The following is a 27,583-nucleotide window of genomic DNA, read 5'->3' on the forward strand; positions in this document are numbered from 1 at the left end:
GACGCGGGTTGATGGGTTTTTGATAAGAGAGGGGATTAAGGGTTATGGGGAGAGGGCGGGAAAGTGGAACTGAGCCACAACAGATCAGCCATGATCTTATTGAATGGCAGGGCAGGCTCGAAGGGCTAGATGGCCTACTCCTGCTCCTATTTCTTATGTTCTTATGTTCTTATGAAGTTATCTATACAAGAGCATTTCAGATGTCCCATCCTTGTTCAAAAAGGTGCATACAAATATGTCCAGCAACTACAGGCCAGTTAATTTAATCTTGTTAGTGGGGACTCTTTTAATTACTAAACAGTGCAAAATACAGATGCAAAAGTACATTACAAGTTATAAAGATTGCATTTAACAATCAACAGATAACCATGTTAATTACAATGGTACAAACAAAGCACCATGACGGACAGCTGACATGTGTTGCGAGTTGTCCACAGCCCGTTTTCAAAGCTGCAGACAACTTACAACAGCATGTAAACCAGCAAAATTCTGTATAAACATTACTGATGACTAACGCCATCCATTAACCAATAAAGGTACAAGTACTATCCTTCATTAAGAGAGGGTTCATCATATGTTATCTTTTCCAGGGCATTGCCCTTTAAATACAGCCCTTAAATTATAACCATCAAATAATATTATCACAGTATAGCAACTAATTATTACACAAAAAAAACAAAAAAATTAAAGCTCAATGTTGTTAGTGGGAAAACTCTTAAAATTGATTAACCGGGACAAAATTAACAGTCTCTTGGACAAACGTGGATTAATTAAAGGAACTCTTTTCTTTCCCAACCAAATCAAATTAACTTAGGGACAACTCAAAAGAGGTTTTGAGTTCCTAAAAGGCGGGGAACCACAAAAAACAAAGCGGAAAGTAAACTTAAAACATCAAATTAAAATGTGATTAAAGGGGTCAATAATACACCCCAATCCCTGCGGTGCCCAACGGGCATGGAAGGCATCAACACTGCCCTCGAAAACCGCATGCACCCTTTCCAGGGACAGTTGGTTGTGAACGTAGCCGCAGTAGCCTCCTTAATCGCCCTCTACCTGGACCTGTAGATGGCTCACCTCGCTTGGCCCAGGAGCAGGTTCACAAGGATGCCCTCCAGCTTCCCCGCCTCCCTCTGCATTGGGTGCCTGTAGATCAGGGGCATGGGACTGAAGTGCAAATAAAACATCAATAAAAGGTTTTTGAGAAAACTGAAAAGGTTGAGCAACATATAACATGAAACATAGACATGGTTCATGGATTCCACAAGGTTGCAAAAAGGGCACGCTTGTGAGCCCGTGAATCGATACAACCTACGACTGGACGATATTGCTGCGTGCAACACCCTCTATCCCAGGTCCCCAACATAGTGGGGAGAGATACCACCGTACAGGGGGTACAAGTGTCTGAAGATTGAAAATTTGCAGGGATATGGGGAAAATATGGGGAATGTGAGTAGTTAAGTTGATCTTGTGGAGAGCCAGCACAGACACAACCGGCTTTCCCTCTGTGCTGCTGCAACCATTCTAGAACTGTCATCTCACTTATTCCGTATAGAATTGCTACAGTGCAGAAGGAGGCCATTCAGCCCATTGAGTGCACCAACTCTCCAAAAAAGCATCTTGCCCAGCAACTGAACTCAAGGGCAATTAGGGGGGGACCACAAATGTTGGCCTTGCCAGGGACTCCCTCATCCCACAAAAGAATAAAAAGACATAATATTAAAGACTTCTAATTAGGTCACAATGCATCTTTTCTTTTCCACAGTCAAGTGTGCCAGGTTATCATTCTTTCCTGACAAGTGTAATCTCTCAGTTCTTGTTTAAGGGGGCAAAGTGGCACAGTGGTTAGCGCTGCTGCCTCACAGTGCCAGGGACCTGGGTTCAGTTCCCGGCCTGGGTAACTGTGCGGAGTCTACATGTTCTCCCCGTGTCTGAGTGGGTTTCCTTCGGGCGGTCTGGTTTCCTCCCACAGTCAAACATGCTGGCTAGGTGCATTGGCAATGCTAAATTCTCCCTCAGTGTACCCCGAACAGGTGCTGGAGTGTGACGACGTGGGGATTTTCACAGTAACTTCATTGAAGTGTTAATGTAAGCCTACTTGTGACATTTAAAAAAACTTAATTCTAATTTTTTGCTTTGCACCTATTTTTATGCTTCTCAGCACTTCAATAACATGGAGACCAGAATTGTTCACTGTCCTCCACAAATGAATAACTCCCAACCAGTGCCCTGCTGTATCTGCTTCTTTAAGTCTTTTCAAGGATAAATTAGCCAAGAGCAGAATTATTTATCCACAGCAGCTCCAATTGGACTACTAGCACGTCAATCAGAGGATAATGCCGGAAACGTTGCATTTGCAAGCGGATTGAGTGGATATTAAGCGGATCGGTAGAAAGGAGTGAGAGTCAGCAGTGGCTTTATTAGTAGGAGTGCTGCTATTAGCAGAAATTTTAGCGCTGTCTTGAGCGAGTGCTGAAGGTGGGCAGACACAGATTCGTAGCAAAATGCCGTCCTTGCGAGAGCGCTTTGAGAATTTTCTGAACGAGAAGAACTTTATCACCAACATACTGGGGAAAATTGAGGAGAAGACTGGCATTCGCAAATACCACCTGGCTACAGGTAGAACGAGGTTTCCTAGCAGCCGTTGTAATATGTAAATAGTAGTATTGCAGTTAAAATATTTAAATATAAGGCATTTATTTAAACAAAAACAACTAACCCAAATTGTGGGGCTGTTTGTAATAATATGCAGCCAAGGCTAAGGGCTCACTCCTGGTTCACTTTAACACACCTGTTAATTCCACATTATCCATTCTGTTGCTCAGCGCTACAGGTTTTAATTGTGTTTGGAGGGGCGAGGGAGGGGGGGGCGTAGTTAGAGCATCAAAATTCAGTGTCTTTTACTGAAGTTTCATCTGATGAAGGAGCAGTGCTCTGAAAGCTCATGCTACCAGATAAACCTGTCCAGCCAATTGGATTTTGTCCAGACAATTTAGCCAGCTGGACAAAATCCCCCAGTGTTAGTCAGTGACTTCATTGCAGTGTTAATGTAACCCTACTTATGACACTAACAAATAGACTTAAACTTACATTTCTGTGGTCAATGTAAATATGGCCACCTCTTCCAGCCTTCTGCTCAAATCCCTTCCACTTTATTCCACTTCCCAGACCTCCAGCTTCAAAACCTGCTTTTTTTAATCCTGTTTCCTTTTGAGTGCTTAGCCTGTCAATCTGAAAATTTTCCCATTCAAATCCTGAAGAATAAGCTTTATATTACTGATACAACAAGACTCTTCCATTACCTGCATCACAATGCATGATTTTTATATATTTCAGACTTCTGCAAATGCACTAGCTCTGCCACCTGAAGTTAACAGGTTCTTGACACTAGTTGTATAGCATCTCTTACAGGAGACTTATTAGTTTTTCATTGCAAAACGGTTTGCGCATGGTGGAAACACGTTTGCATTTTCAAAAAGGAACAGCAACTTTTATGTACGTTATGCCTTTAATGTAATAAAATGTCCCAGGAGCATTAGAAAACGAAATGACACGGCCACACAAGTGGGTATTTGGTCAGGTGACAAAAAACATGGTCAGACGGATACACTTTAAAAGGGGAGGATTATCCTAACGTTTAGGACCTACAGTGCAGAAATTTAAAAGCAGGTGATCGAGAGGCCAGAGTTGGAGAACAGGAACCTCTCTGAGGATTGTGAGACTGGAGCAGATTAGAGAGGTAGTGAGGAATTTTAAAGTAGGATAAGTTTAATATAAAGACAATGCTTTACCAGGAGCCAGTGAGCACAGAGATGATGGCAATTTTGGGGGTAGTGTGACCACAAAATCCTGCCCAATCAGTGAATGGGACTTGAAGTATGCTAAGACATGGGCAACAGAGTTTTGGCAGACCTCAAGTTGATGGAATGAAACAGAGTAGCCAAAAGCACATTGCTTCCTCAAGACCTAACTGAGGGTTTCTGCAGCAGGTGAGCTGAAATGGACTAATGCAGGTGATAGAGGTGGAAGTGGGGCAGTCTTAGTGATGGAGTGACTCTGAAGTCGGAGGCTTATTTTAGGGGTTAAATGTGACACCATAGTCCTAGTAAATAACCAACCAGAAACAGAAATTAATTAACCATTGGATAGTCCTGGGCCAAGTAGTTGTCTGCCCCCAAAATGAAAATATATATTTGTGTGGCTTTCACTGTTAACTTTTTAAACTGCTGAGGGCACTAACATTTTGATATGAACTTAATTAATATTTGGGATAAAAATCTGATGTGAAAGAGTATCCAAACTCTGACTTAACATCAATATAATAATTCCTTTTACTATACATCCCTTTTTTAATGTAATTAATTCAAGGCAGGCTAAAATCATAACTGGAACCTCATTGTTTATATAGTGGCTCAGTTACTTGCTGGACACTGAATTGAACAAACAAAAGAATATTCAGTAACTGCGCTGATAACATTGTGTGATTGAGAGCTTTAACCATTAAAACACGTACGTGTTATATAACAGGAGCAAACTGTGATGCAAGTTCATAAACTTTAACTTGTTTTGCCAGTTTGTCTTACACTTAAAACAATAATATTAATATTGAATCGTTCAAATGAACCTTGAACTTGCATGAATGAGCAATAAAAGTATTGCAGAGTACTAGCTGTACAGTATTCTGATAAAAGCAGTGGCTCATTGCTGAAGGCTCACCAAACTAGCAGACTTTTCTTGCTTTTAGCTTGCATCATAATTGATTTTATTCCAATTGCCCAGGGCCGTTCCATCGAGCAAATAATATGGAGGAAAAAAATTGGATTTTGATGTGCAGCATTTCCATACTGTTACTAAGGTGTATCCCCCATTGCAGGTTTACGGTGCATACACTGAGCTAATGTAATGCGTAGTGATGTTGATTTACAAATGTAGCAGAACTTAGTGCCTCCTAAAAAGCAATCGCTGTTTTTTGTCCAGCTGGCTAAATTGTACATGTGATAAGATCACTGAGGTTAAGTGAAGTCAGCTGTAGTCAGAACAGGTGATACTGAGCTCAGTGGCTGTAGTGTTGATCCAGCGTGGGTTTTCAAACACTACTTTGTTTGACAGTTTGGGTGCTAGTGATTTCCTGCATTTTATCCAGACTCCTAATTTGATACAGGGCCTGTGTAATTCATATTTCCCTGGAAATGGGCTTTAAGAAGGAAGGATTTCTAAGATATCACTGAAAACTCTCCAATACAGTCTGTCAAGGCCCAGGAAAGAGTAGGGCAAGAAAATGAAAGTGTTTTTTGTTCACCATGCCAGACTGCATGTGGAATCTTGTGCTCAGACTGAGATGAAATTTGTAAGGTGTTAAGGCTAGACTGGAAGATTCACCTGACTTGAGCTAGAGGGAGAATATTCAGTAATAGAATCTATGGCATGGAGACAGGCCCTCCAGCCCAAACTGATCCATGCTGACCAAAAAGCTCATTTAAGCTAACCCCCATTTGTCTGCATTTGGCCCAATCCCTCTAAACTTTCCTATCCATTGTTACTGTCCAAATGCCTTTTAAATGCTCTTGATGCCCCTGTCTGAAATACTTTATCTGGCAGCTCATCCCACATACATACCACTTTTTTTGAAAAAAGTTGCTCCTCAAGTTTGTATTAATTCTTCCCCTTTTAGTTAAACCCACGTCCTCTAGTTCTCGATTCTCCAACCCTGGGGAAAAAGACAAAGTGCATTCACCCTCTCCAGACCTCATGGTCTTACACACCTAATACTCTGAACAAGGCCAGGCTGAGAAAGGAAAATAACAGGAGTGAATCCTTGAGAGCTAAGAATACTTTTGGATTGGGAAAACCAATGTCTACTGTTTCAAGCACAATGTAACGTGGGTTTTTTTTCAGTTAAGTGTTGTTCAGTAGTTGACATACAAGTTGCCCACACAAATATTTGTCAAGTGCTTTGTGCTTTCTGCCTTCTTGTTATAGTCTTAAAGTGAGTAATCTTGTCGTTCTTTTGGCTGCTAACTGAATTTCAAACTTCCTTTTCTCAATGGATCCATAATAAAAATGTAAGAAATCCTACAAGTTAAAAACAAATGCTGGAAATACTCCAGGTTAGGCAGCATCTGTAGACAGAAGCAAAACTCAATGTTTCAGGTTGGTCTTTCATCTGAACTGGACAAAGCAGAGTGATTTGTAAATATAAGGAAATAAACATCCCACCACCAATTAGCTGGGACAGTATTGTTACCCAGGAGGCAGGGGAAAGAATAAGTCCTGAAATTAATGCAAAACTTTTTAATAATTTTGTAATACAACAGTGTGAATTAGTCAGGACATCAGCAAATAAACAATACTGACATAGAAACAGGAGCTTACTGCTTGAAATGTAAGATCATCTCAAAACAATTTGGATATTTTATCAGTTCCTGGACTCTGCTTTTGAAGTTTATGATCGAGCAGGTAGTTCACCCCAGGATGGGGCTAACCCATTGCACTTTGGGTGTGCTGATGCCTGCAATGCCCCTAAATGTGGGATACTCGACTGCAAAATTGGAAGTTTAGTAGCTTCATTTTACAGGACTCTGCTACCTTTGTGTTGTTTCAACTTTTTTTTTGCAAAAAATTTCTTTGTTATTGGGAAGCATGATCAGGCTTGTCTCTTTCCTGGTCCCACTCAACAACTTATGAGCAGCTGCTGTTGAGCTAAACTTGGTATCCTGTATTACTGTTTCCATAGTCGTAGTGAGAGCTCAGGAACTGTTTCTCTAAGGAAATCTGTACACTTTTGAAATGTTAACATTACTGTGTATTTAATTGTCCTTTTGTAATCTTTACTTTCATACATCAAATACATTGGACAGAGGCACTTTGGGTGTTTGGTTTTGTATAGCTGAGCAGTGGCCAGGTGCAGGGTTGTTGAGAGCTGGAAGTGGAATGTGGCAAATGTCTCACCAGGCATGGCCAGACCTGGACAAGATCCAGGCTTGCAATGACCATCTCCAACAAAAAAATTTAACCATTATGCTCAACATTCAAGACATTGCCAGTGATGAGTTCTTTTCTGTAAGTGTCTTGGGTTATGTTGGCTAAAAACTGAACTAGTCATAAATACTGTGGCTGCAAGGACAGGTAACAGCTTGGAATCCTGTGGTAAGTTACTCAACTTCTGACCCTCACCCCTCAAGCCTGTCCACCATACAAAGTGTAAGTCAGGAATGTGATGGAATACACTCTACTCACCCAAATGAGTGCAACCCCAAAAACACAAAGCTCAACATCACCCAGGTTAGAACAGCCTGCTTGATTGGCAATCCAGCCACAGACATTCACTCCCTCCACCACTAATGCACAGTGTAAGGAATATATTCCTTCAAGATGCACTACAGGAATTCACCAAGGCTCCTTTGAAACCTGCAACCTCTGCCATCTAGAAGGGCAAAGGCAGTAAATGAGTAGCATTTTCACCACCTGGAAGTTCTCCAAACCATACACATCCTTACTTGGAAATGCAGCCCTGTTCCTTCAGTGTCACTGGGTGAAAAACTTCCTAGCAGCACAGTGGGTGTACCTACACCACATGGCCTGCTGCAATTCAAGTGCCACTCACCAACACCGCAGGGGAACTTAAATGCTGGCTGGGGCAGCAATGCCCATATCTCAAACTAATATTGTTGCATTGCAAATAGTGGTAGTACATTGGTTTTCAAATATTTTAGGCTAAAGGATTTGTTAAATGGGTTTCTAATTATGAAGTCACCAGCTGAATTAAAATGTATAACATAAATATGAAAGTGACTAAATATTTAATACTTTTAAAACAAGTATTAGGCATACTACTGAACTGTATGTGCCTGCTTCTTGCTGCAAAGTCTGTCTGTCCTTGGTGATGTTTGCTGCATTCCACTCCCAGATCGTAGCAATGTTGCCTCTGACCATTGATCATCAGCTTACCCTTGATCAGGATGACTATATCCACCCCTTCCCTGGCCACAGCAGCTTGGCTGGTTTCCCAGATTTGCTGACCTGACATTGCTGGGTAAGCACCTTTTCTCAGTATTTTGCAGACCCTTTGGGTAGTGGGGATCAATGTCTGCAGATTCCTTTTGGATTGCAAATGTAAGAATTTGGAGCAGGGTTGGCCACTCACCTGCTCCACAATTCAATGAGATCAGACTGTAACTTCAACCCTGCATTCCTGCCTGCCCTGATAACACTTCCTCCCACCACCACCACCTCCCCCACCATCTAGCTCAGTCTTAAAGTCAAAGATTCTCCTTCCACTGCCATTTTGAGTAAGAGGGTTCCAAAGACTCATGATCCTCGCAGCAAAAAAATTCCTTCATTGCCAGCACAGATGAGTGATCCCTAGTTCTAAATTCTCCAAGGTAACATCCACCTTGTCAATGACCCTTGTGATTTTTTTTTGAGGTTTTGGTCAAGTGATTGTGACTAGCTCTTAGAATGGCCTTTGTGTATTCATCAGGTATATAGTGCATTAATTCTTTTGTATTTGGACATTTTGGAGCTTATTTTACAATCTAATGGATAAATTGGTTATCATTTATCTTTACTGTCTAAGGTATTTGTGTGAAGTGATTTTTTTTAAATCAGCAAATTATTTTTGGAGGCTACCAAATTGGAAAGGTTTGCAGTGGAATTCCAGGGACCCAATAACTTGTGCCAAATTCTTGGATAAACTATATACAACTCTTTTAGACTTGGACAAGTGCACATTACAATAAATGGATATTTTCAATCAAGTAGTGCTCACTGTGTTTTGAAACTTTTTTAACGTTGTGCATCAAGTAATTTGGCAAAATGCCTTTCAGTAGCAAGTTCAGAAGAAAAAGACCCTTTTCATAACTTGGTGCCAAAGGATTTGACTGCTTAGTTTGAGAGTCTAATGTCCAGTTCATTGGTCATGTTAATATTTTGGAGGTAAATCCTGCCAGAGCTAAACATTAACTAGAAAATGAGATAAAAGATTCCAGGCTGTTTTGGTTCCATTTTAACTTTAAGGGGTTAATGGCTAGAAATGTAAGAATCATGGAATCAAGGTGGGCTTACTTGGATGGAGATGTGTTGTCTATACTGCTTGCAAAGAAGTGTAGTGTAGAGAGATGTTTTGTTTTTGGACTTAGCACTAAATTACTTTAAAAGCATTCAGTGAACCCTGAAAGACGACATAAGGAGATGAGTGAAGCTTAAACATGTCTTCTGGCTTCAATTGATCTGAATTTCTACTGCAGGAGAAAAGGCTGGATATGAAAGAACACTCAATCCTATTAACAATCCTAGACAGTCAGGGCTCAGCGAAACCCTGGGGAACTGAAGATGGTGGAAGGTCTTTGATTCTGTGCTGTTAAAGTTAGAGCTGAAGGGAAGCCCTGGGCTCCATTATAGCTCGATGTAGCTGGGAAACTGCAGTTTGGCGCAACTGAAGGACAGTGCCAGCTTAGTGAGTCTGCGAGAATTGCAAGTGTGCTAGTAACTAGAAGTGAAAGTGGCAATTTTGTGAATCACTGGAATGCAGACTCGAAGAGATTGAACCATCAGAGTAAACAGTCCTCAAGGCACTCATTCTATCAAAAATTATTTGGACTGTTTGGAGGCTAATCTGAAATCCCTTGAGACTGAGTTCTAACAAGAATCTGAGTGTCATGGTGGTCACTGATGTCTGGATGGTTGCTGAGAAATCCATGGGATCTATCTTGGTTGCATTTGCCATTTAATGTGTACTGTGGTTGTATTCAGCCACTATCTGTCTGTTGATATTTATTTCTTAACTATATTCTAACATTCAGAATTATGACCATCTGGCAGTTGTTACTACATGATAGAGGTATATTTCCAGATCTTCTTTAAAAAGAATGACTGGTTTGAAATTTTCAATTTAGTGTGCTGAGATTTGAACTTCAGTTTTAGATTATTAGCTCAGTCCCAGTGTTACTAGACTAAAACTATACTAAGACAGTTGTCCCCATTAATATCACAATTACTATTTAAGAGTTGAGTTGAATGCTGGTTATGTAATTGGACAAGATTTGATGGAATCTCTGACTATTAAGGCAAGTGAGCAAGCTTTAGAAAACCATGTCAAAATAGAACAAAGTCTTGTATTTGCATAGCCTTTTCTCAGGATTTTGGTAAGACCACGTCTAGGATACTAAGTACAGTTTGGATCTCCACATTTAAAGGATATAGTTGCATTGGATGCCATGGGCAATGGAGAGCACTCCATCACACTCCTGACTTGCACCTTTGCAGGTTACTCTGCACAACCATAGCTTATTGCAAAAGTGCATTGTCACTATCCTTGATATCAGATAAGTTGATTAATGGCACGTCACTAATAATAAATAACATTGCTTTTCCAATGAAAAGAATTGGGACGAGACATACGCTTTTGTATATCAGAGTGGACTTCTTGCCTCATGTTCCTTCATTTTCCTTCCCCCCCCCCCCCCCCCCCCCCCAACCCAACTGCTATAAAATTCATCCACTACCCCTTCTGAGCTAATGACCTAAGCCTCTGCTGTCTGCCAGAGTGGAATGCTGCTCAGGTTATTATCTTCTGCTTTGATTCACCTTTTCACAATTAAATGTAAATTCTTGTTGTTTTGTTATGGAGTTGTGGTTCTCAAACTGGGATCCATGGATGTCTACAGAGGGGGTGCGGTCTGTGAAATAAATTCTCTTACCAGTGGGATAGAGCAAAACCCAAAAGGGAAAAGAGAAGGGCAGAGGAAAGAAAGTTAACCTTCTGCTTTGTATAAATTAACTATAACCAGTGCTTGTCCTGTACAGATGGATAATGACATGGCCACTCTAACTCAAGAATTACACCAGTAGGAGGAGTGGACTGAGTCTATTCTCACCAGGAAGCAGGGTGCTATTGCACATGCATCCTGATCTTTTTTTCTCTATTTTCCTCCCCATCCTGATCTGATCACCATTTGCAAAGTGTGTACCTCCTTCCCATGAAGTCCTGCCCTGGCACTGTCCCCAACCACCAGGTGAGATGGGGGGGGGGGGTGGGGTCTCAATGGCCTCTAGTCCCTGTTGCTGGATCAAACCATGGTCACTAAATATGTGAATGATACGAATGCTGATTTACATGACTGTTGCTGGTGATGGCCTCCACCGAGGCCACTCATGCATGTGAGCCTAGACAAGAGCATCCTGGGCTCACAAAACATATGAATCTAAATATTAAAATCAGCCTTGCACTGATTGCACAGGTAATTCAGTGCCAGTAAGATCATGAAGGGATGAGGAAGCCCTGGGCACTAACTCGGTTTTTCACTTCTCGTGATCTTACCAGCTTGCCACACCAATTGCCTGGTGTGACGAGCCAGTGAGATTACCCCCCCCCCCCCACTTCTCGCAGTGATGAGTGCCTTGGCCACCATGGTTTTCAACACAGTCTTGTGTTTAATTTTGGGGGAGGCAGAAGGCATCTGCTGCTGTGATTGAAGGAAGCATTCAGTTTGGACTGGTTGGATCACTGGCACCTGTCAGTTATAGCACTCTTCCCTCAGTCAGAAGGTTCTAGGTCCAAATCCCACTTCATGTATCAGTCTTTATTGTAATAAATGACTGAGCAGGTTACTTTCTGACTGGGTCCTCCATGTGACTCACACCATTACCATAAACTGATACACAACTATGAACCAGTGTTCTGAGTTGGGGCAGCCTCACAAATAACACCAGTGGGGTTTGTGATTTTTTTTTTAAAAAGGGTATGTGTGGCTTGGAAGGGAACTTGCTGGTAGTGGCCTTTCCATGTCTCTGGGTGAATGGGGAGTTGGCTGTGTGGACAGATGGGAAGATAAGTAATCAGGTCAGGGTAAATGGGTCAGACCAGGGGGGTGAAGTGATCAGGGTGATTGGTGGCTTGGTTGTGGAGTTATCCAGCTTTTTACACCATTTCCAGGATATTTTGCAATTTCTTTTTAAAAAGCTCACCACCTCAGGGATGAGTGGATGAGCAAATGTCTGTTGCATTGCAAATGAAGTGTTGGCTGCGGTCCACAATGCAGCTTTTTATTCCAAAAGGAAGTTTGTAACTTTACAAAGGCTGCCCATACAGATAAGGAAGCCTGATCCAGACCATGAAGCAAATAAGATCTGTGTATCGAGACCAAGTGCTCAATCTAACCTCCCAAGTCAAGGACATTGGCAGAGGGTCTTGGGTAGCGGGACAGCCAATTGAAGTTTTAAACTTCCCTGGACAATTTCCACGTGACTGCTCACTAGGACTGCCACAGGGCTTTGGCATATTTCCAAACATGTCCCATTCCCAATGATGCAAAGACAGGAAGATTTGGATCATAACTCCTTGTATTGGATTGATCTGTGCATGTATGCCATTAAAGAGGCAATCCTCATCCACATTGAAAGCTGTTAAATTGACAAACAGTGGAATGTCACACTTATTCACCTTAATCCTCATCTCTGATCACATCAGCAAAGTAGCCCTCAGTCTTCTCATTAATAACTGTCTTTGAAGTTTTTTAAAGTAAACGTTGCAAGTAGATATTAATATTTTTGGATGCATATGGGCAAAGCGGATTGAAGGAAGTACACACTTAGTCCATTCCAGATGGTGTGTGACTGCTGTAAGGAGCTTTTATACTCAAGTGGAAAAATACAAGGACTAACTGGATTATTGAGATATTTATAAAACACTTTACCTATCCTATAGCTAGTTAGATATTTTTATGAATATACTTTTTTGCTTTGTAACTTTAGATGTATGATTACTAGGTTATAATTTTGCACAAGATGGGCTTAATTTTATTGACTGATTTTATTATTTTCCACTTCCTTCTAGGTTCAATGACCTTCCTTGGTCTGTATCTTGTGTTTGGGTATGGTGCATCCCTTTTGTGCAACTTGATTGGTTTTGTATACCCAGCTTACTTTTCGTAAGTATGACCTTGTATGCAGTGTAAAAATGCATCGCTGTATCTGCTGTAAAACATAGTTTCAATTAAATTCATGACTACTTTATTTCCAACTTTTTTTTTGTCCCTTCCCCTTTTTTGTTTCTTTTTTGCAGTTTTACTTTATTTAGAAAGCTCCCCACCCAAGGGATGAGCAAATGTCTGTTGCATTGCAAATGAAGTGTTGGCTGCAGTCAACAATGCAGCTTTTTATTCCTAAAGGAAGTTTGTAACTTTACAAAGGAAGCCTGATCCAGACCATAATTATTCTGAACTAAATTAAAAGGTGTCAAACTGAGCTTCTAAATCTGAGCAGAAAAATCTTTTGCTGTCTGTCCATGTATATTTATGCATCTCCACCTTTAAACATGTCTTGGATGCAAGTCAAACCTCATTGAGACATTGCAGCATCTTAACTGTATAGATAGGTATTCCATGGGATGGATTTTTTTTAAGGCCTCTATCCCACTGGGCATGTTTTTGGTGAGCGGGTGCTAAATGTGAAATACAGCAAGCCCACCCCCAACCCAATCATCATTTATGTGGAGGGGTGGATAAGGTGCCTGCTATCCCACTCTTTAGCACAACTGAGGGCTTAAGTGCCTGCTTGATGCCCTCAATCCAAGTCCACTGCTATAATTAACTGGGCAGTGAGAATGGGAAGGCTGTTTTTAACAACTTGGGAAGCAAGGGTGAATCCCTCTTTTTTTTTTGGGAGGGTGCCCTATGCACATCAGCATCAGCATCCACATGGTACCTCACACCTGATCTTCAAAACCCTTTTTCCCCCACCCTATCACCCCCTCCTTAGTTTGCCTCACTACTTCCACCCCCCCTGCAAATAATCACACCCCCCACCTCCACCTCCTTTGCCCTACATTTGGGAGTTACCTGGATCCAGTATCCTTCAACCTGTTCCAATGTTGGATGATGTTTAATCCGCTCATGTTCTTAAAAGAAAAAAGTCTTATCACAGTTGAAACAACAAGGATTTGGGTAATTTATTAAATGAGCTGGTAGCTATAACTAGTATATATCTAACTAGTGGAGTAACCTTTTTATCTGGTGGAATTAATAATACCTAAGGATTTTGAGTGAGCAAACATTTAACTTGACTGCCACAGAGATTGATTATTAAGGGAGATCAAGGGTTATGGGGGTGAGGGGGGGGGAAAAAGCCATTTTTGAATGGCAGAACAGACTTGATAGGCCGAGAGGCCTAATTCTGCTCTTATGTCTTATGGTCTTACAGCATTATATAAACTTAAGATTCTCAATTTCTGGTGTCGGCACATTCTACCCAACTAGAATTCATGTTAAAATTTGAAGTTAAACTGCTTTATATCTGTGCTTATTGTTTTGTATGCATCCCACATGAGTGGCCCAGTGCTCTTCTCCAGTGGCCCTGGTGACTGGAACACTGTTTGTATTGTACATTTGTTCCCGTTTATCTACAGCAGCCTTGATTCTGTTTCTAAAGTGGCCATGAGGAGGTCAGACTTGACACAGACACAATTCATCAATAAAAGGGAACTAAAAATATTCCCTTGCTCAGTGTGTAAGAACATGTAGAGGGATGCTACTATGAAATCCAATAATATGACCAATTGAGAAGGAAAAACTCAGATTTAGCAATTTTATATAATTGTTCCATGTTGCTATCAATTTTATAGCTGCAGAATTGTATGTTTATCTTTGAACAGCTGATGTCCCTTCTCTCCAAAGGTAGTTTTTAAACAGGGATCTGTGGAAATCGAGGATCATTTGAAACAATGCATTTAAATGAGAAATGGAAATTCCACCCATTTAGCAAACAAGGAAAAGGAGCACAAATCATTTTCGATCTGACATTAGTGGACTTGCCAGTTTTGCTGTGAGCATATCATCAAATTAGAATTTAGAAAATCAACTTTGATAGTCTGCCAAGCTTTTTGTTTGAATAGAATTTGAATGTTTAATTGAAAAATATTATTGCATTCTGCTTCACCAAAAATTACTTGTCTAGCGATAAATAAAAAATCTCAATGGCACAACTTACCTGGCAGGGGTGAAACAATGACCAGGCAGATGGCACAGCTAGCCCATTGCACTTGGAGTTTGCTGAAGTCTGTGGTTCTCCCAGGATAGGGTGGAGTAAAAGATCCGGTTAGTCAATGAGTTTGAACTAATGGTGCAATTGTTCAAAGCCATCTCAGCCTTTCGGTGACAAATGAAGCATCAGATCAAGCCCAGGATGGGATGCAATGTCTTATCTATCAGTTTATCTCTCTCATGGGTTCATGAATTGACTTCAATTTGTTTTTTGGATGGAATAAAAATTTGAAGGAAAAAAACTACCCCCAAGTTAACAACACCACCAAGCAGCTGTGCACGTGGTCATTAGGGAGAGAACCATTTCTAATGAGCCTAGAATGGATGAATGTGGGAGAATGTAAGGAAGAGTTGAGTTGGTTTCCATGTACCTTTTTTGAGGCCACCTAGGCATTCAGCTGTCAAAGAAAATTACTGCACAGGAACAGGTCCTTCAGTCCACCAAGCTTCAACCATACTGCCCAACTGAACTAAACCACCTATCCCTCTGGGGACCATATCTCTCTATTCACATTCTATCCATGTATTTGTCAAGATGCCCCTTAAAACTCACTATTGTATCTGCTTCCACTACCTCCCCTGGCACTGAATTCCAGGCACCCACTACCCTCTATGTAAAAACAAAACCTTGCCCCATATATCTCCTTTAAATCTTGCCCCTCACACCTTAAACCTATGTCCCCTTGTAATTGACTCTTCCATCCTGAGAAACAGCTTCAGACTATCCACTGTCCATGTCCCTCATAATCTTGTAGCCTTCTATCAGGTCACCCCTCAACCCCTCATTCCACTGAGAACAAACCAAGTTTTTCCAACCTCTCCTCATAGCTAATGACCTCCATACCAGGCAATGTGCTAGTAAATCTTTTCTGTACCCTCCCCAAAGCTTTCATTTTTAAATTTAAGCTCCATAGCAATTTAAATGCATTTTTTAATTTACTGTACTCTAGCAAGGCAGAACTTTCAACCTGTGATTAAATCATGAAATTTATATTTAATCACCTCCATTTCCAGCTGGCAGACACTAGGGTAATTGACATGACATTTTTATTTGTTCTGAGATGACATTTTAAAGAGCGCAGCACTGCATATGGATTTTTAAATAGTTTGGAATGATGTTGGTATGAACCTTTTTCAATGGCAGTATCTTAATTATCTCCTCCAGAATCAAAGCTATTGAAAGTCCAAATAAAGAAGATGACACAAAGTGGCTGACATACTGGGTAGTATATGGGATATTTAGTGTTGCTGAATTTTTCTCAGACATCTTCCTTTACTGGTTCCCTCTTTATTACGCTGGAAAGGTACGTAGAGATTTGGACAACCTCTTTGCTAGCAAATTTTTGGCGCAGTGATAATGGCAACATATCCTAATGACATCCTTTAAGCTTCACCTTTAGCACTAATTCAAAATGTCCCCATTTTCTGCAAATGATTGCATGCTGTAAAGTGTTTGAATTTGGGCTGCTTTGGTGGCTTTATGGCAGTGGCTAACACTTTTTTGGGAATTTGCTATCCTGCAGTGTATGTTCTTGCTCTGGTGCATGGCACCAGTTGCGTGGAATGGTTCTCAGATAATCTACAATCGAATTGTTCGCCCCATGTTCCTCAAGCATCATGCTGCCGTGGATAGTGTTGTCAATAAACTCAGCGGAAAGGCTCTGGATGCTGCAGAAAGTTTGACGCGGGAAGGTCAGTTGAACGCTTACTGGTGAATGGAGACCTAGAATATTATAACAGTCCTTGAATATATTTAAGCAGTTGAAAGTAAAGATTTTTTTGATGGGAATCTGGGAAAGTCAGAGAACCAAAATTATTGTCCTGATTAAATGTTGGCTTTTATAAAATCCATATTTAAATGGTGGTGATAAGACTGAATTCTGCTGTTGACTCAGACTCATTTGGAGATGGTCCCTGAAACATGTTTCAATCTACATGTTGAAGCTGTCACAAAGAACACTTACCAAAGAAACACTGAACTCCTGCCCTACAACTGTGCAAGTGCTGATTTTTCTAATGTTGAATGGGGTACAAATACACTATAATTTGCTCAGGATTTCTGCATGTCTCAACTGATGGTCTAAGAACAATAATTCTTTCAATAAGTATTTTAAATCTCCCTAACCTTAATTTTGCAAGTACTCAAGTTCTGGAGCAAGTCATTTTAGTGCTACTGTTGATCCTTTCCCTCTTAGTCCCAGTCTACCATACCTGAAAAACATTCTCCTCTCAGCACTAACTCATTTGGGTACAGTTGCATGTCTGCCAGCAGCTTCTGTATTTACATCTAAATAATCCCCAGCACTTGTGTGAGCTCAGTGACATGGTGACTCTGGTTAGCACTGAGCAGTGCTCTGAAAGCTTGTGCTGCCAAATAAACCTGTTGGACTTTAACCTGGTGTTAGACTTCTTACTGTGCCAGCATCTCCACATCATGGCCTTGCAGCACCAGGGATCTGGGTTTAATTTCCAGCTCGGATCACTGGGCAGAGTTTGTACATTCTGCCCTTGTCTGTGTGGGTTTCCTCCAGGTGCTCTGGTTTTTTCCTGATGTGCTGACTAGATTCAGTGGCCATGCTAAATTCTCCCTCAATGTATTCAAACAGGTGCTGGAGTATGGCAACTAGGGGATTTTCACAGTAACTTCATTGCAGTGTTAATGTAAGTGTACTTGTGACATTAATAAATAAACTCTTACGTTGCTTTGTTTCAGCAGACTGTTCAACTGTCTGCAGTATTTCATGTTGAACCAAGTCCTGATTCTGTTTTGTTCAAGTCACGGAGAGGTACTCTCTTTACTCTTCCCAATCCATCTCCTTAAAGCATCAAGAAAGACATTGATGCCAATTGGAATGATCACTAACATTGTCTGGACCAAGTTTAGCTAATTCAATGCAAGCCAACAATTGAACATATGATTGGCAAGAAGCCATGTCATGCTTGGTAAAGCATGTCAGCATTGAATCATCAGGAGAGATGTATAATCTTTAAGATATTTAATGTTTTCACACCAAACATCCTGTATGATGAGGAAGGCAGTTAAGGTCTAGTAGTTTGCTGCTAGCTTATTTTTCATAAAACCTGCACCTTTCATGAATTGCAGAAAAGATTGTTTGTTTGTTTTTGCTTTTTTTAGGATAAAGGATTAATCCTTTTTATAGGTTGGGGGGGTTGGAATCTGATATGACACTCCATCAATTTTGCATGCTTGCACAACATTGTGGCATGGACCACATCTCTTTAAATGCTGTCATTCAAAAACAGGCTTCTGCAAAAAATGCATGTGTGTATTAACATAGCTGGAAGATTGAAAGACAAGGACAAAAGTTTCCCCTTTTTTCCAGAAAATGTATTGCCAATCGATGTTAATATTCATAATCTAACTAGTAGGTGATTTTGGGAGTGTACCTTTTTGAGATTTGGAACACTACTCAGTATAATTGTACAACTGCTGACTAGAATAAACAAAGTGCAAACTAGGTAAATAACAGGTGTATACAGCTTGGAGAATAGGTTAGTAGTAATATACTAATTTTTAGATTAATATTGTACCATTTGAGATTCTGCTTTGTAAAGTGCCCACCTGGCATTGTGTTCCCAAGTCTATGCAAAAGCTACTCTGAAACAGGCTCCAAAGATCCCTGATGACTGCTGTCTATTTGGCATTTGTCATTTCAGTGACACAACTGATGGCAGCTAGACCACAGGCAGAATTGTCGATTTTTGTCTGCCCACTTCACAATATAATGCATTTTTATAGAACCTTTTCAATGTAGGAAAATATCTCGAGGTATAATATAAGAGCATGTCCAGACAAAGGACAAGTCAGGTGGTTTAAGATATTGAGGGTGATCAAGAGGGTAGGGCCCTAATGGAGAAGGGGGATGTAGAGGGGTTTAGAGGAAGAATTTTGGAGCACGGTGCTTAGATTAGATGGTTCGAGGTATGGCTGCATTGTTAACAGTTTGTGCTGATTTGTAGTGTCAGCCGTTTTAGCAGTAAAACTTGGCACTGAAGTGGTTTAAATATTTTCATGTTGCAGCCTGTTGAAACAATATACATGTTAACTTTAATTACATATTTAAATCAGTGACTTAAAAACAGGAATTCAGCTGGCCAGCTGCAGAACCTGATCAAACAACTCCAGTCTGAGCAACAGTGTTCTGGGTCTCTGGAGTTTACTGTGACACCACCTCACCACGAGGACATGGTCCTACTATAAAACTTGGTCAAATTTATACAATGGCTTATTTTGTAAATGGGAATTTTTTGTCCAAACCACAGTTACTTCTCTTTTGAGCAACAAGATTGACTGCAAGACATTCCACGGGATCAAGGATTTCTGTGTGTTTCATAAGAATAGTTACTTTTGTGGTACTGGCCATGTGACCTTGTGTAGAGGCTGGCTGGTGCCCTCACCATACTCAAAAGAATGGCATTTTAGGATCACTAACAATTGTTAAGCTGTAGTTTAAGGAGATGGCCATTGAAAGGGGTTATCTTAGACTACATATGTTCACAATGTATCCATTTCAGAAATCTTGTAATTGATAAGCTTACATGGGCCATTTGGACTTCTATCTTTAAATGTATGTTTGTCAAACTACATGAAATCTAGTTTGAGGGCCTTTTATAATTTGCATTTTTTAATTTTGTTTCTTGCTTTAGTCTTGCAGACACTATGTAGCAGCAAGAAGTTCGTAACAACAGATGCAGGACCTAAACCATTACCTAATGTGTCTGTATGTAACAAAACAGACCCGGCTTCTGTTAGATCAGAAAATGATGATACAATTGGTTTATCGTGACCTTTTTTAAATTTGGATTGCATGCTTAAGATTGGATTCTTTTTTGCTTTTTTATATTTTGTGGTATTGAAAGAGGCTGGTGTATTCACACTGATTTCCCCCACCTACACAACAACCATATTTAAGATGGTCAATGTTAGATAGTTATTTGATTCCCAAGGACTCTTGCATTGAATAGAAGTATAAAACATTTTGGCTAAATTGATATTTACTACAGCAGACAGAAGGATGCATCTTGATTGGATACCATATTTACATGATTGACTATCCTTCCTTTATATCCAGTGCTTTCCCAGTGTCATGATAAACCAAGATTCCCTCTAGCTCAGGACATAGTGTCCCATTAGTAATGTTAGTAGTTTTCCCTTTCTCTTGTGGCTTACATTTGTGACTGTTACAATGCCAACTGTCAGATGTCCTAATGCCTGATAGTGTTCAATATCATCTTTTTATTGCATTACACTGACTTTCCAGAAGTAATATCTTTGTCTCATTGAATAGTTGACAACTGTACACTTGGAGTTCCCAGGACTAAATTAGTGCACTATCTGCATCTTTGCCAAAATTGAAAAATATTTGAAAGATCAGGACAAACATGTTTAAAATGGCTATTGCACGCACAACTGCAATATTATTTCAGTTTTCTAAATAGATCATGTTGCACTCTGAGGAGCTTCAAATATAGTGAAGAAATGTGACATATTTCAAAATGCACCATTTGTAATGGTCAGTGGTATTTGGGTTACTTGCATTGATCAAGTGGTGACACGGGGTGCCTCAGCCCAGGGACCCAGGTTGAATTCCAGGGTAACCATCTTTGTGGAGTTTGCATGTTCTGTGTCCATGTGGATTTCCTCTAGGTGCTCTAGTTTCTTCCAACATGCCAAAGATGTGCAGGTTAGATTGGTTGTGTTAAATTGCCCCCTCAGGATAGGTGGGCACTTTTGCACTGTACAGCATGAGTAATTTTCCAGTTTATATTAGAAGTCAGCACATCAATGTCACTATAATAAGGTTTAAACTGTCACCTTGGAGAAAATGGTTCAATGAATTGATAGAGAACAGAAAATGCTGGAAGATCTGTTAGCAGCCTGTTCTGCATTCATTCCAATTTTCTCAAATTCATTTGAATAACATTTGGGTATAAAAAGGATGCTGATTCACATTGCGTACATCACACTGCTGCTCAAGACCAATTTCACCCACTTAATTGCGAGTGAGATACTAAAAGCAGAAAATTTTGCTTGCGTAGTATGTGGAAAGAATTGTTATGAAATATTCAGTCTCCAGACATTGAGGAGGCTGATGCAGGTATTTACATGAGGCAGTGCAAAACAGGACTTTGGGATTACAGGCATGTGATGGGATATTTAAATAGGACTATTTGTTAATCAAATGATTTCTTAATCAGTTAATTAAGATCACTTCTTAGAAGGTGTAAGCTATTAACATTGGGTGGCCCACTTAATTCTGAGCCATTTTTTCATCTGATTAGCACAAACTCAAATCCACCCATAAGTGTCCATTGTTCAAAAACAGTTTAAAGTTTCAGGCCTAACCAGCCCACCACACATTTTGCCATAGATGTGATGAGCTTCCTTGAAACAAATTATTTCATTTTGCCCCCATATGAAAGTGTGATTATGAAAATTCTTAATCTTGTGGGGTTTTTTTTTTGTTTCATTGAAACAAGTTTGTTTTATGACATTTTGGGATGTTCAAGATAGATTCTTCACTGATTGGGGTGTGGAATGCACTGCCTGCTGTGATAGTGGAGTCAGACACTTTAGGAACTTTCAAGCGGTTATTGGATAGGCACATGGAGCACACCAGAACGAGAGGGAGTGGGATAACTTGATCTTGGGTTTTGACATAGCTGGGCACAACATTGAGGGACGAAGGGCCTGTTCTGTTAGCTCCAACTCCTGAAGAAAGCTTTGCATAATTGAAGCTCTGCTACTGCAGCCTTCTAAGACTAGCAGAGATTTTTGAAATTGAATTGCCTTTGCCCTCAAAGACCACATTTTAAGCTTTGTTTTCCCCAGTGCTGTGCTAGTCAAGTTGATCTCCTTTTGAGGAGAATCTCGATTACAACAGTCTACGTTTGTGTCATAGTCTCAACCAATCTTGCAATATCCTTGTTTTCCTTGTATCTTGTGACTGAGCAATACACACTCAATAGTCTTGTGTTCAAGCAACACAGAAACAGGCCCTTTGGCCCAACATGTCTGTCAACAACCAAATACCAATCTATACTAATTCCATTAACCAGCACTTGGGACCATTGCCTGTGATGCCTTGGCAATCTTGAATCATCTCCTGTGATGCCAAGGAGAATAAAGTGTTTGTCCAAATGCTGCTTAAATTGGCTACAATGAAACTAGTAATTGATCAGTTAGCCTTGAGAAGATGGTGATGCTGTGGAATGGCAGATGCTTGAAATCTGAAATGAAAACAGGAAGTACTGGGAAAATTCAACATATGCAGAGGGAGAAACGGTTAACATTTGAGTCCCGTGTGGTTCTTGCATACACTAGACTTGACTCTTTTCCTCACTATAGACACCAGATATGCTGAGTCTTTCCCAGTGTTTTCTGTTTTTGCTGTGAGGGTGGGATGCACATGCTTTCTGTCCTTTAATCTGTCTTTTTTTTTTCTTTCCTGCTGCTTATAACATTAGAGTGAGCTGTCAGTAGATTGACAGGAAGGTACACAAGATGATTGTTGGTCAGTGGGTAAGTGGGACTTGGTGTGTAGTACAGCTGTTTAGTAACCAACTGCCTTTTGAGCCTTTCATACTTAATTCTGTATTCCCTTCCAGATCATCCTTAGCTGCGCATCAACCCCTCTGTTCCCCCTGCCCACTAATTAGATATATAGTATTTGAATAGTTTGGTTTCACTAGCCAGAATAAATATTGGTATCTTTAGCCTAATGTAGCTATTAAACCAGTACAAACTCTACTTCTGAATTAGTATATGGTAAGTGTTGGCAACTTGGGTCATTGGTCTAACATTGTATTGCATTTCACAAATATACTATAAATATTTAAACATTTTCATGAATGATTTAAACTTCACTGCCTGGTGTTTTCTCTACAGTAGCATCCTGTACACTGGCTGCAAACAGATCAAATGGCCAAAAGAATTGGGATATTTTGATGTGTAACTACAGTGCACATAATTTTTCTCTTTATCTGTCCATCAAATCACCTTCTGTCAAGTGAATCTCTGCTCAAACTAGCCACCCTGGCAGCTCTGCAGTATGAGTATCCTCTAATTGAACCAGTTCAGGGAGGTCTCAACATTGCAATAAGATTTTCAGCTATGGGTTTTTGAAATTTTTTTCTTTCATTTATGGGATGTGGGCATTGCTGGCTGGCCAGCATTTATTGCCCATTCCTAGTTGCCCTGAGGGTAGTTGAAAGTCAACCACATTGCTGTGGTTCTGGAGTCACATGGGCCAGACCAAGTAAAGATGGCAGATTTCCTTCCCTAAAAGGCATTAGTGAATGAGGTGGATTTTTCTGACAATCAGCAATTCATTTTATGGTCAAATAAAAGGTGTCAAGTTTTAATTTCAAGCTCGGTATTTTGTTTCTTTGGTACTTTTAAAAGCAGATGTATAAATGATTGCATTTTTAAACATTCTATGGTAAGTCTCTCAAATGTGCTATTACTACTTTTCATGGGAAGTGTGCACCAATGGCTGGGCCAATGTTTATTGCCCTTGAACTATGTGGCTTGCCCAGCCATTTCAGAGGGCAGGTAACAGTGAATCACATTAGTGTGGATCTGGAATCAATGTAGGCCAGACCAAATAACAGTGGCAGATTTAATTCCCAAAAGGACATTAGTGAACCAGATGGGTTTTTACTACAATTGACTGGTTTCATGGTCATCATTGAGCACTTAGTTCCTGATTTGTATTGGTGCATTCTCATTCCCTTATTCTTCAATTGTTTATACTGATTTAATACCAGTTTAAGTTTGACCATATACCAAAATAGGGGGATAACTTGCCAGATGTTACCAAAAGGAATCTTCAAGTGCTTTTTTTCTCTGGAAGATCTGCCAAAAGTATTGCAAAAATTTATCCACACCCAACAATGAGCTGCTAGGCCCTGTGTGTAGCTTTTGGTTAACTTAATAGCATAGTTCTGTCTCATACTGTTCCACACTGTTTTTTGATAGTCTGCATTTCAGTTGAAACAAAACTTTAATCCGTATTTAAACTTAGCCAACTTAATACTTTAATGACATCAAGATTGAGTGAAGGGCAGGATTGGCTTGGCCCGATTTTTAATCGGGGGGGAGGGGGGGACACTTGTTTCCATTCAAGCACAAACATTCCTTTAGTGCCTCCCACTCCCCCCCCCCCCCCCCCCCCCCGCCCCCAACAAAAATATTCTTGCTGTCCCATGTTTTCAATATAGTTATTAACTTTCCTGCTCTCTTTCAGCAATGAAATTGAATTCTGACAAAGACAAGATTAACTGAGGATTATACCAAGTGAAGCAGACCACTGGCAAGGTCAAGCTATTCGCACGTTGAAAGTACAGAAATGCTGAGATTCTGACAGAAGCAACAATTCACCGGAAAAGAAATCATCAAGCAAATTATTCGGCATCTAAAAGCAAGAGACCTAAGTTAATTTCCCAGGCTGTACCTTTCTTTGGAACCCAAATCTTTCTTTTTTTTCAGGTGTTGATCCTCTGCCCCTGTTTGCTTTTTGTTTCAATTTCAGATCCATTTCAATCGGAGTTACATAAGTGGCCTGTGGCAAAACCTTATTCTATAAAATGCCTGAACTGTCTGAAGATCCCATTTTTTGAAGCAACTTAATTTGGGCTGGCATTTCCCATGGAAATTGAGCATGGCTCTGTACTTCCATTATAATCCTCAGACTTGGGTGGGGAGGTGAAATAAATGAAATGCAAGGTGGAAATGTGACTAGTTTAGCATCCTTTAAATCTTATTATCTCCTGCCACCACCCCAACACTGCCATCTCTTGAGCTCCTCTAAACAAATTGCTTAGAAACAAAGAACATTTTTTTCATAATATCCTTGGTTTAGCAATTCAGATCTACACATACCACTCTTGTGGATCATATGGGTTGTATCCTGCACCAAACTGGTGACATATGGTAGAAATGCAAGTCTGGATTTGGAAGGGGGATGTCAAGGGGCAGGGGGGAAAGCTAGATGTTAATGTTTGGTATCAATTCATTTCCAGCTAATTTGCTTCAAGATTAGAACTGTTTTTAAAGTGATTTAATTGTGGCTGTTTAGCTAATGGCTAGAATGTGTTCCTAAATGGCACAGGTTCCATCACTGGCTGTGATACCTCATGATATTTGTGGAAATGCCAGCCCTGGAGCAATATAACCAATTGTCCTTCTCTACTGGGGAGAATTGCCTCTAGTCCTCTCGGTTATGGCTAATTATCTTGCATCCCAAAATGAACCCTCTAACAGCCCAGGCCAGTGAGCATAAAGTCAGTTGGATAATGAAACTAATTTTTTAGGATCAGTTTTTGAATATTTGAAATCTATACTCCACTGATATGCAGAATGACTTCACTTAATTCTGAAACATTTCTGGATAAGGTTTTGCAGCCAATTTATTGTCACTATTGGCTCAAGATAATAAATGTAAAGACCCTGTCAGAATCTGTGGTTTGGCACTCTTTCCAATGTGAACAATTACTCATTTTAGAATTTGTACAGTTAGACTGGAAAATTTAAGTAAATTTTTTTTGTAGAAGATGTTTCAGCACATTCAGGTCTTCTATCTTGTTTACCAAATTTTATACACTGGATAGTCAGTTTTTGTACATGGTGCTCCAGTTGTGTCCTCTAGCAAGGTGACTTGATCTTATCTTGCTTATGCTTCTCTTGAAGAGTTTGTGTGTGCGCAGTGTATATATGGCCTAGTGATGCATTTGATTTTATGTCTCTCTTCACCACCCCTGCATTGAGAACTGGAATTGTACTAAGCCAACTTTCTATCTTTTGGTTTAAAGCTCTCAACAAACATTGTCTCCATTATTATTGTTGCATCGCTGAGTGGTTTTTAATACTGCGCAGGGGAGGGAAAAGGCCTGTTGGGACCAACTTTGAGAATTCAATTGCCTTACACTGCCTCGGCTGAAAGAACCATTAACTCCGTGTAATAGTGATTTTTAATGGGACCTTGAAGAGTCTGAATAACAACTCCACTCTGAGGGCACGAACTTACTGGCCATAGTCCTGCTGCAGCAAGGTCAAAGAATTTGGCACCCACCCAAATCTCCATTCCCCACAGCAGGATGGTAAAATCCTGCTGGTGTGAGCAGCCATAACATTCTGGCTTGGTCTGTCTAATTTGGGGGAGCAGAGGGGGTGGGTTAATTTTGGTTTAGAAATGTTTCAATAAAAGTTTGTCATTTTGATGCAAGGAAAGATGTGAACTGTGAAACTAAAATTGAGTGAAAGTTTCCAGAGCATTTTCTTAAGTTGCAAGTAATCAATACAAGACATTAATTTGGAGATACTTTAGGAACCTTTAGACAATTCCTCTTGGGCTTTCGTGTTCTTTTCCTTGCTGTATTTGATTAGGATAATGCCAGATAGCACTAAGTACAGCCCTGCGAAAGGGAAACTAGCACATGCACTGCACCCTGATGTTTCTACAAGTACTACATTAGTTTTGATAAATTGCTTTTTTTAAAAGTTGGGTCAGATATTTATATAGTTCTGATTAAAAGAAATAATTGTCTTCAGAGGAAATGGGAAGCACATTTGATAAATACAGTAAAGTGGAATTGTCACAGTTTTAGAATTTAGTGAGACTTCCTTTTAAAAATCAATATTGCATTTAGAAAAATTAAATCTGACTACAGAAAAGTGCAAATGTTAAGTGCAATTCATTGAAGGGAGTTTTTGACTGCACACTAATTATTGCAGGTCTTAAGGAGCTAAGTGAAACTGACTCTGGAGACTGAAGGCAATGCTTAATTTGTTGTTTTTATGGGGACCATGCTTCATTTGATTTGCAGGGTCAGTTGGTTTTAATAACTTGTGTATATTGTGACTACACCCTGTGTTGCAGGACAATGATTGATTCTGTTAGATGCACTACTTGTTACTTAAAATAACTTCATTAAAAATATTGAACTAGCTTCTGTTGTGTTTTATTTTTGAGGGGAAGATTTATCTGTCAGTGGTTAGCACTGCTGCCTCTCAGTGCAAAGGACTTGGGTTTGATTCCCAGCTTGGGTAACTGTCCACTGCACATTCTCCCCATGTCTGCATGGGTTTCCTCCCAGTCTGAAAGATATGGTGGTTAGGTACACTGAGGGAGAATTTAGCATGGCCAAACAGATGGCAGAGTGTGGCAACTAGACTTTCACTAACTTCATTGCAGTGTTAACGTAAGCATATTTGTAACAATAAATGAACTTCAACTTTTAACTTTGGGAAATTTTTATAAGGGGGTCAAGTTAGTTTGTATAATACCACTAATCTGTAAAGTATATTCTTTTCTAAACATAGATAATTAACATTTTACCAATGGGTCTTTAAGAGTTTGATGTAATTTTTTTAAGCCAATAGTGTGTGGAAGTGGGGGGGAAAACAAAAAAATCTGTTTGCCTCATACACTAACTCCTACCTTTGTCTAGCATGGACACCACCGTCTTGTTTTCTGCTGCCATAATATTCAGACAAATGCCTCGACGTAAAGGCTGTAACCAGATCTCGG

General features: G+C 40.1%; 2 protein-coding genes across 4 annotated transcripts in view; one reads left to right on the forward strand and one right to left on the reverse strand.

Moving 5' to 3' along the window:
- The window catches only part of LOC145358886 (proprotein convertase subtilisin/kexin type 4-like), a 92,997-nt gene that overhangs the window by 47,756 nt on the left and 17,658 nt on the right, over positions 1-27,583 (reverse strand). The window lies entirely within an intron of this gene.
- Positions 2,392-27,001, forward strand: LOC145358870 (receptor expression-enhancing protein 6-like). Of its 3 annotated transcripts, none has more exons than XM_080213223.1 (7): positions 2,392-2,616; positions 12,830-12,923; positions 16,198-16,336; positions 16,556-16,724; positions 19,701-19,774; positions 22,521-22,575; positions 24,302-27,001. In XM_080213223.1, the coding sequence occupies exons 1-6, from the start codon at positions 2,502-2,504 to the stop codon at positions 22,539-22,541; spliced, it is 612 nt and encodes a 203-aa protein (XP_080069349.1). In that variant the 5' UTR covers positions 2,392-2,501; the 3' UTR covers positions 22,542-22,575; positions 24,302-27,001. The 3 variants fall into 3 exon arrangements, with proteins under 3 accessions (XP_080069349.1, XP_080069350.1, XP_080069351.1); XM_080213225.1 differs by lacking the exon at positions 2,392-2,616 and adding an exon at positions 14,667-14,814 and having other exon boundaries at positions 12,850-12,923; XM_080213224.1 differs by lacking the exons at positions 19,701-19,774; positions 22,521-22,575.

Source organism: Carcharhinus amblyrhynchos, chromosome 26 (assembly GCF_965287045.1).
Source record: "Carcharhinus amblyrhynchos chromosome 26, sCarAmb.v2.hapA, whole genome shotgun sequence".
NCBI classification, from domain to species: domain Eukaryota; kingdom Metazoa; phylum Chordata; class Chondrichthyes; order Carcharhiniformes; family Carcharhinidae; genus Carcharhinus; species Carcharhinus amblyrhynchos.

Coding starts and splice junctions, on each gene's coding strand:
- LOC145358870 (XM_080213223.1), top strand. CDS start 2,502: ATGCCGTCCTTGCGAGAGCGCTTTGAGAATTTTCTGAACGAGAAGAAC. Junction 16,337..16,555: donor CTCTTTATTACGCTGGAAAG/GTACGTAGAGAT, acceptor GCTATCCTGCAG/TGTATGTTCTTGCTCTGGTG. Junction 16,725..19,700: donor AGAAAGTTTGACGCGGGAAG/GTCAGTTGAACG, acceptor TTCTTGCTTTAG/TCTTGCAGACACTATGTAGC.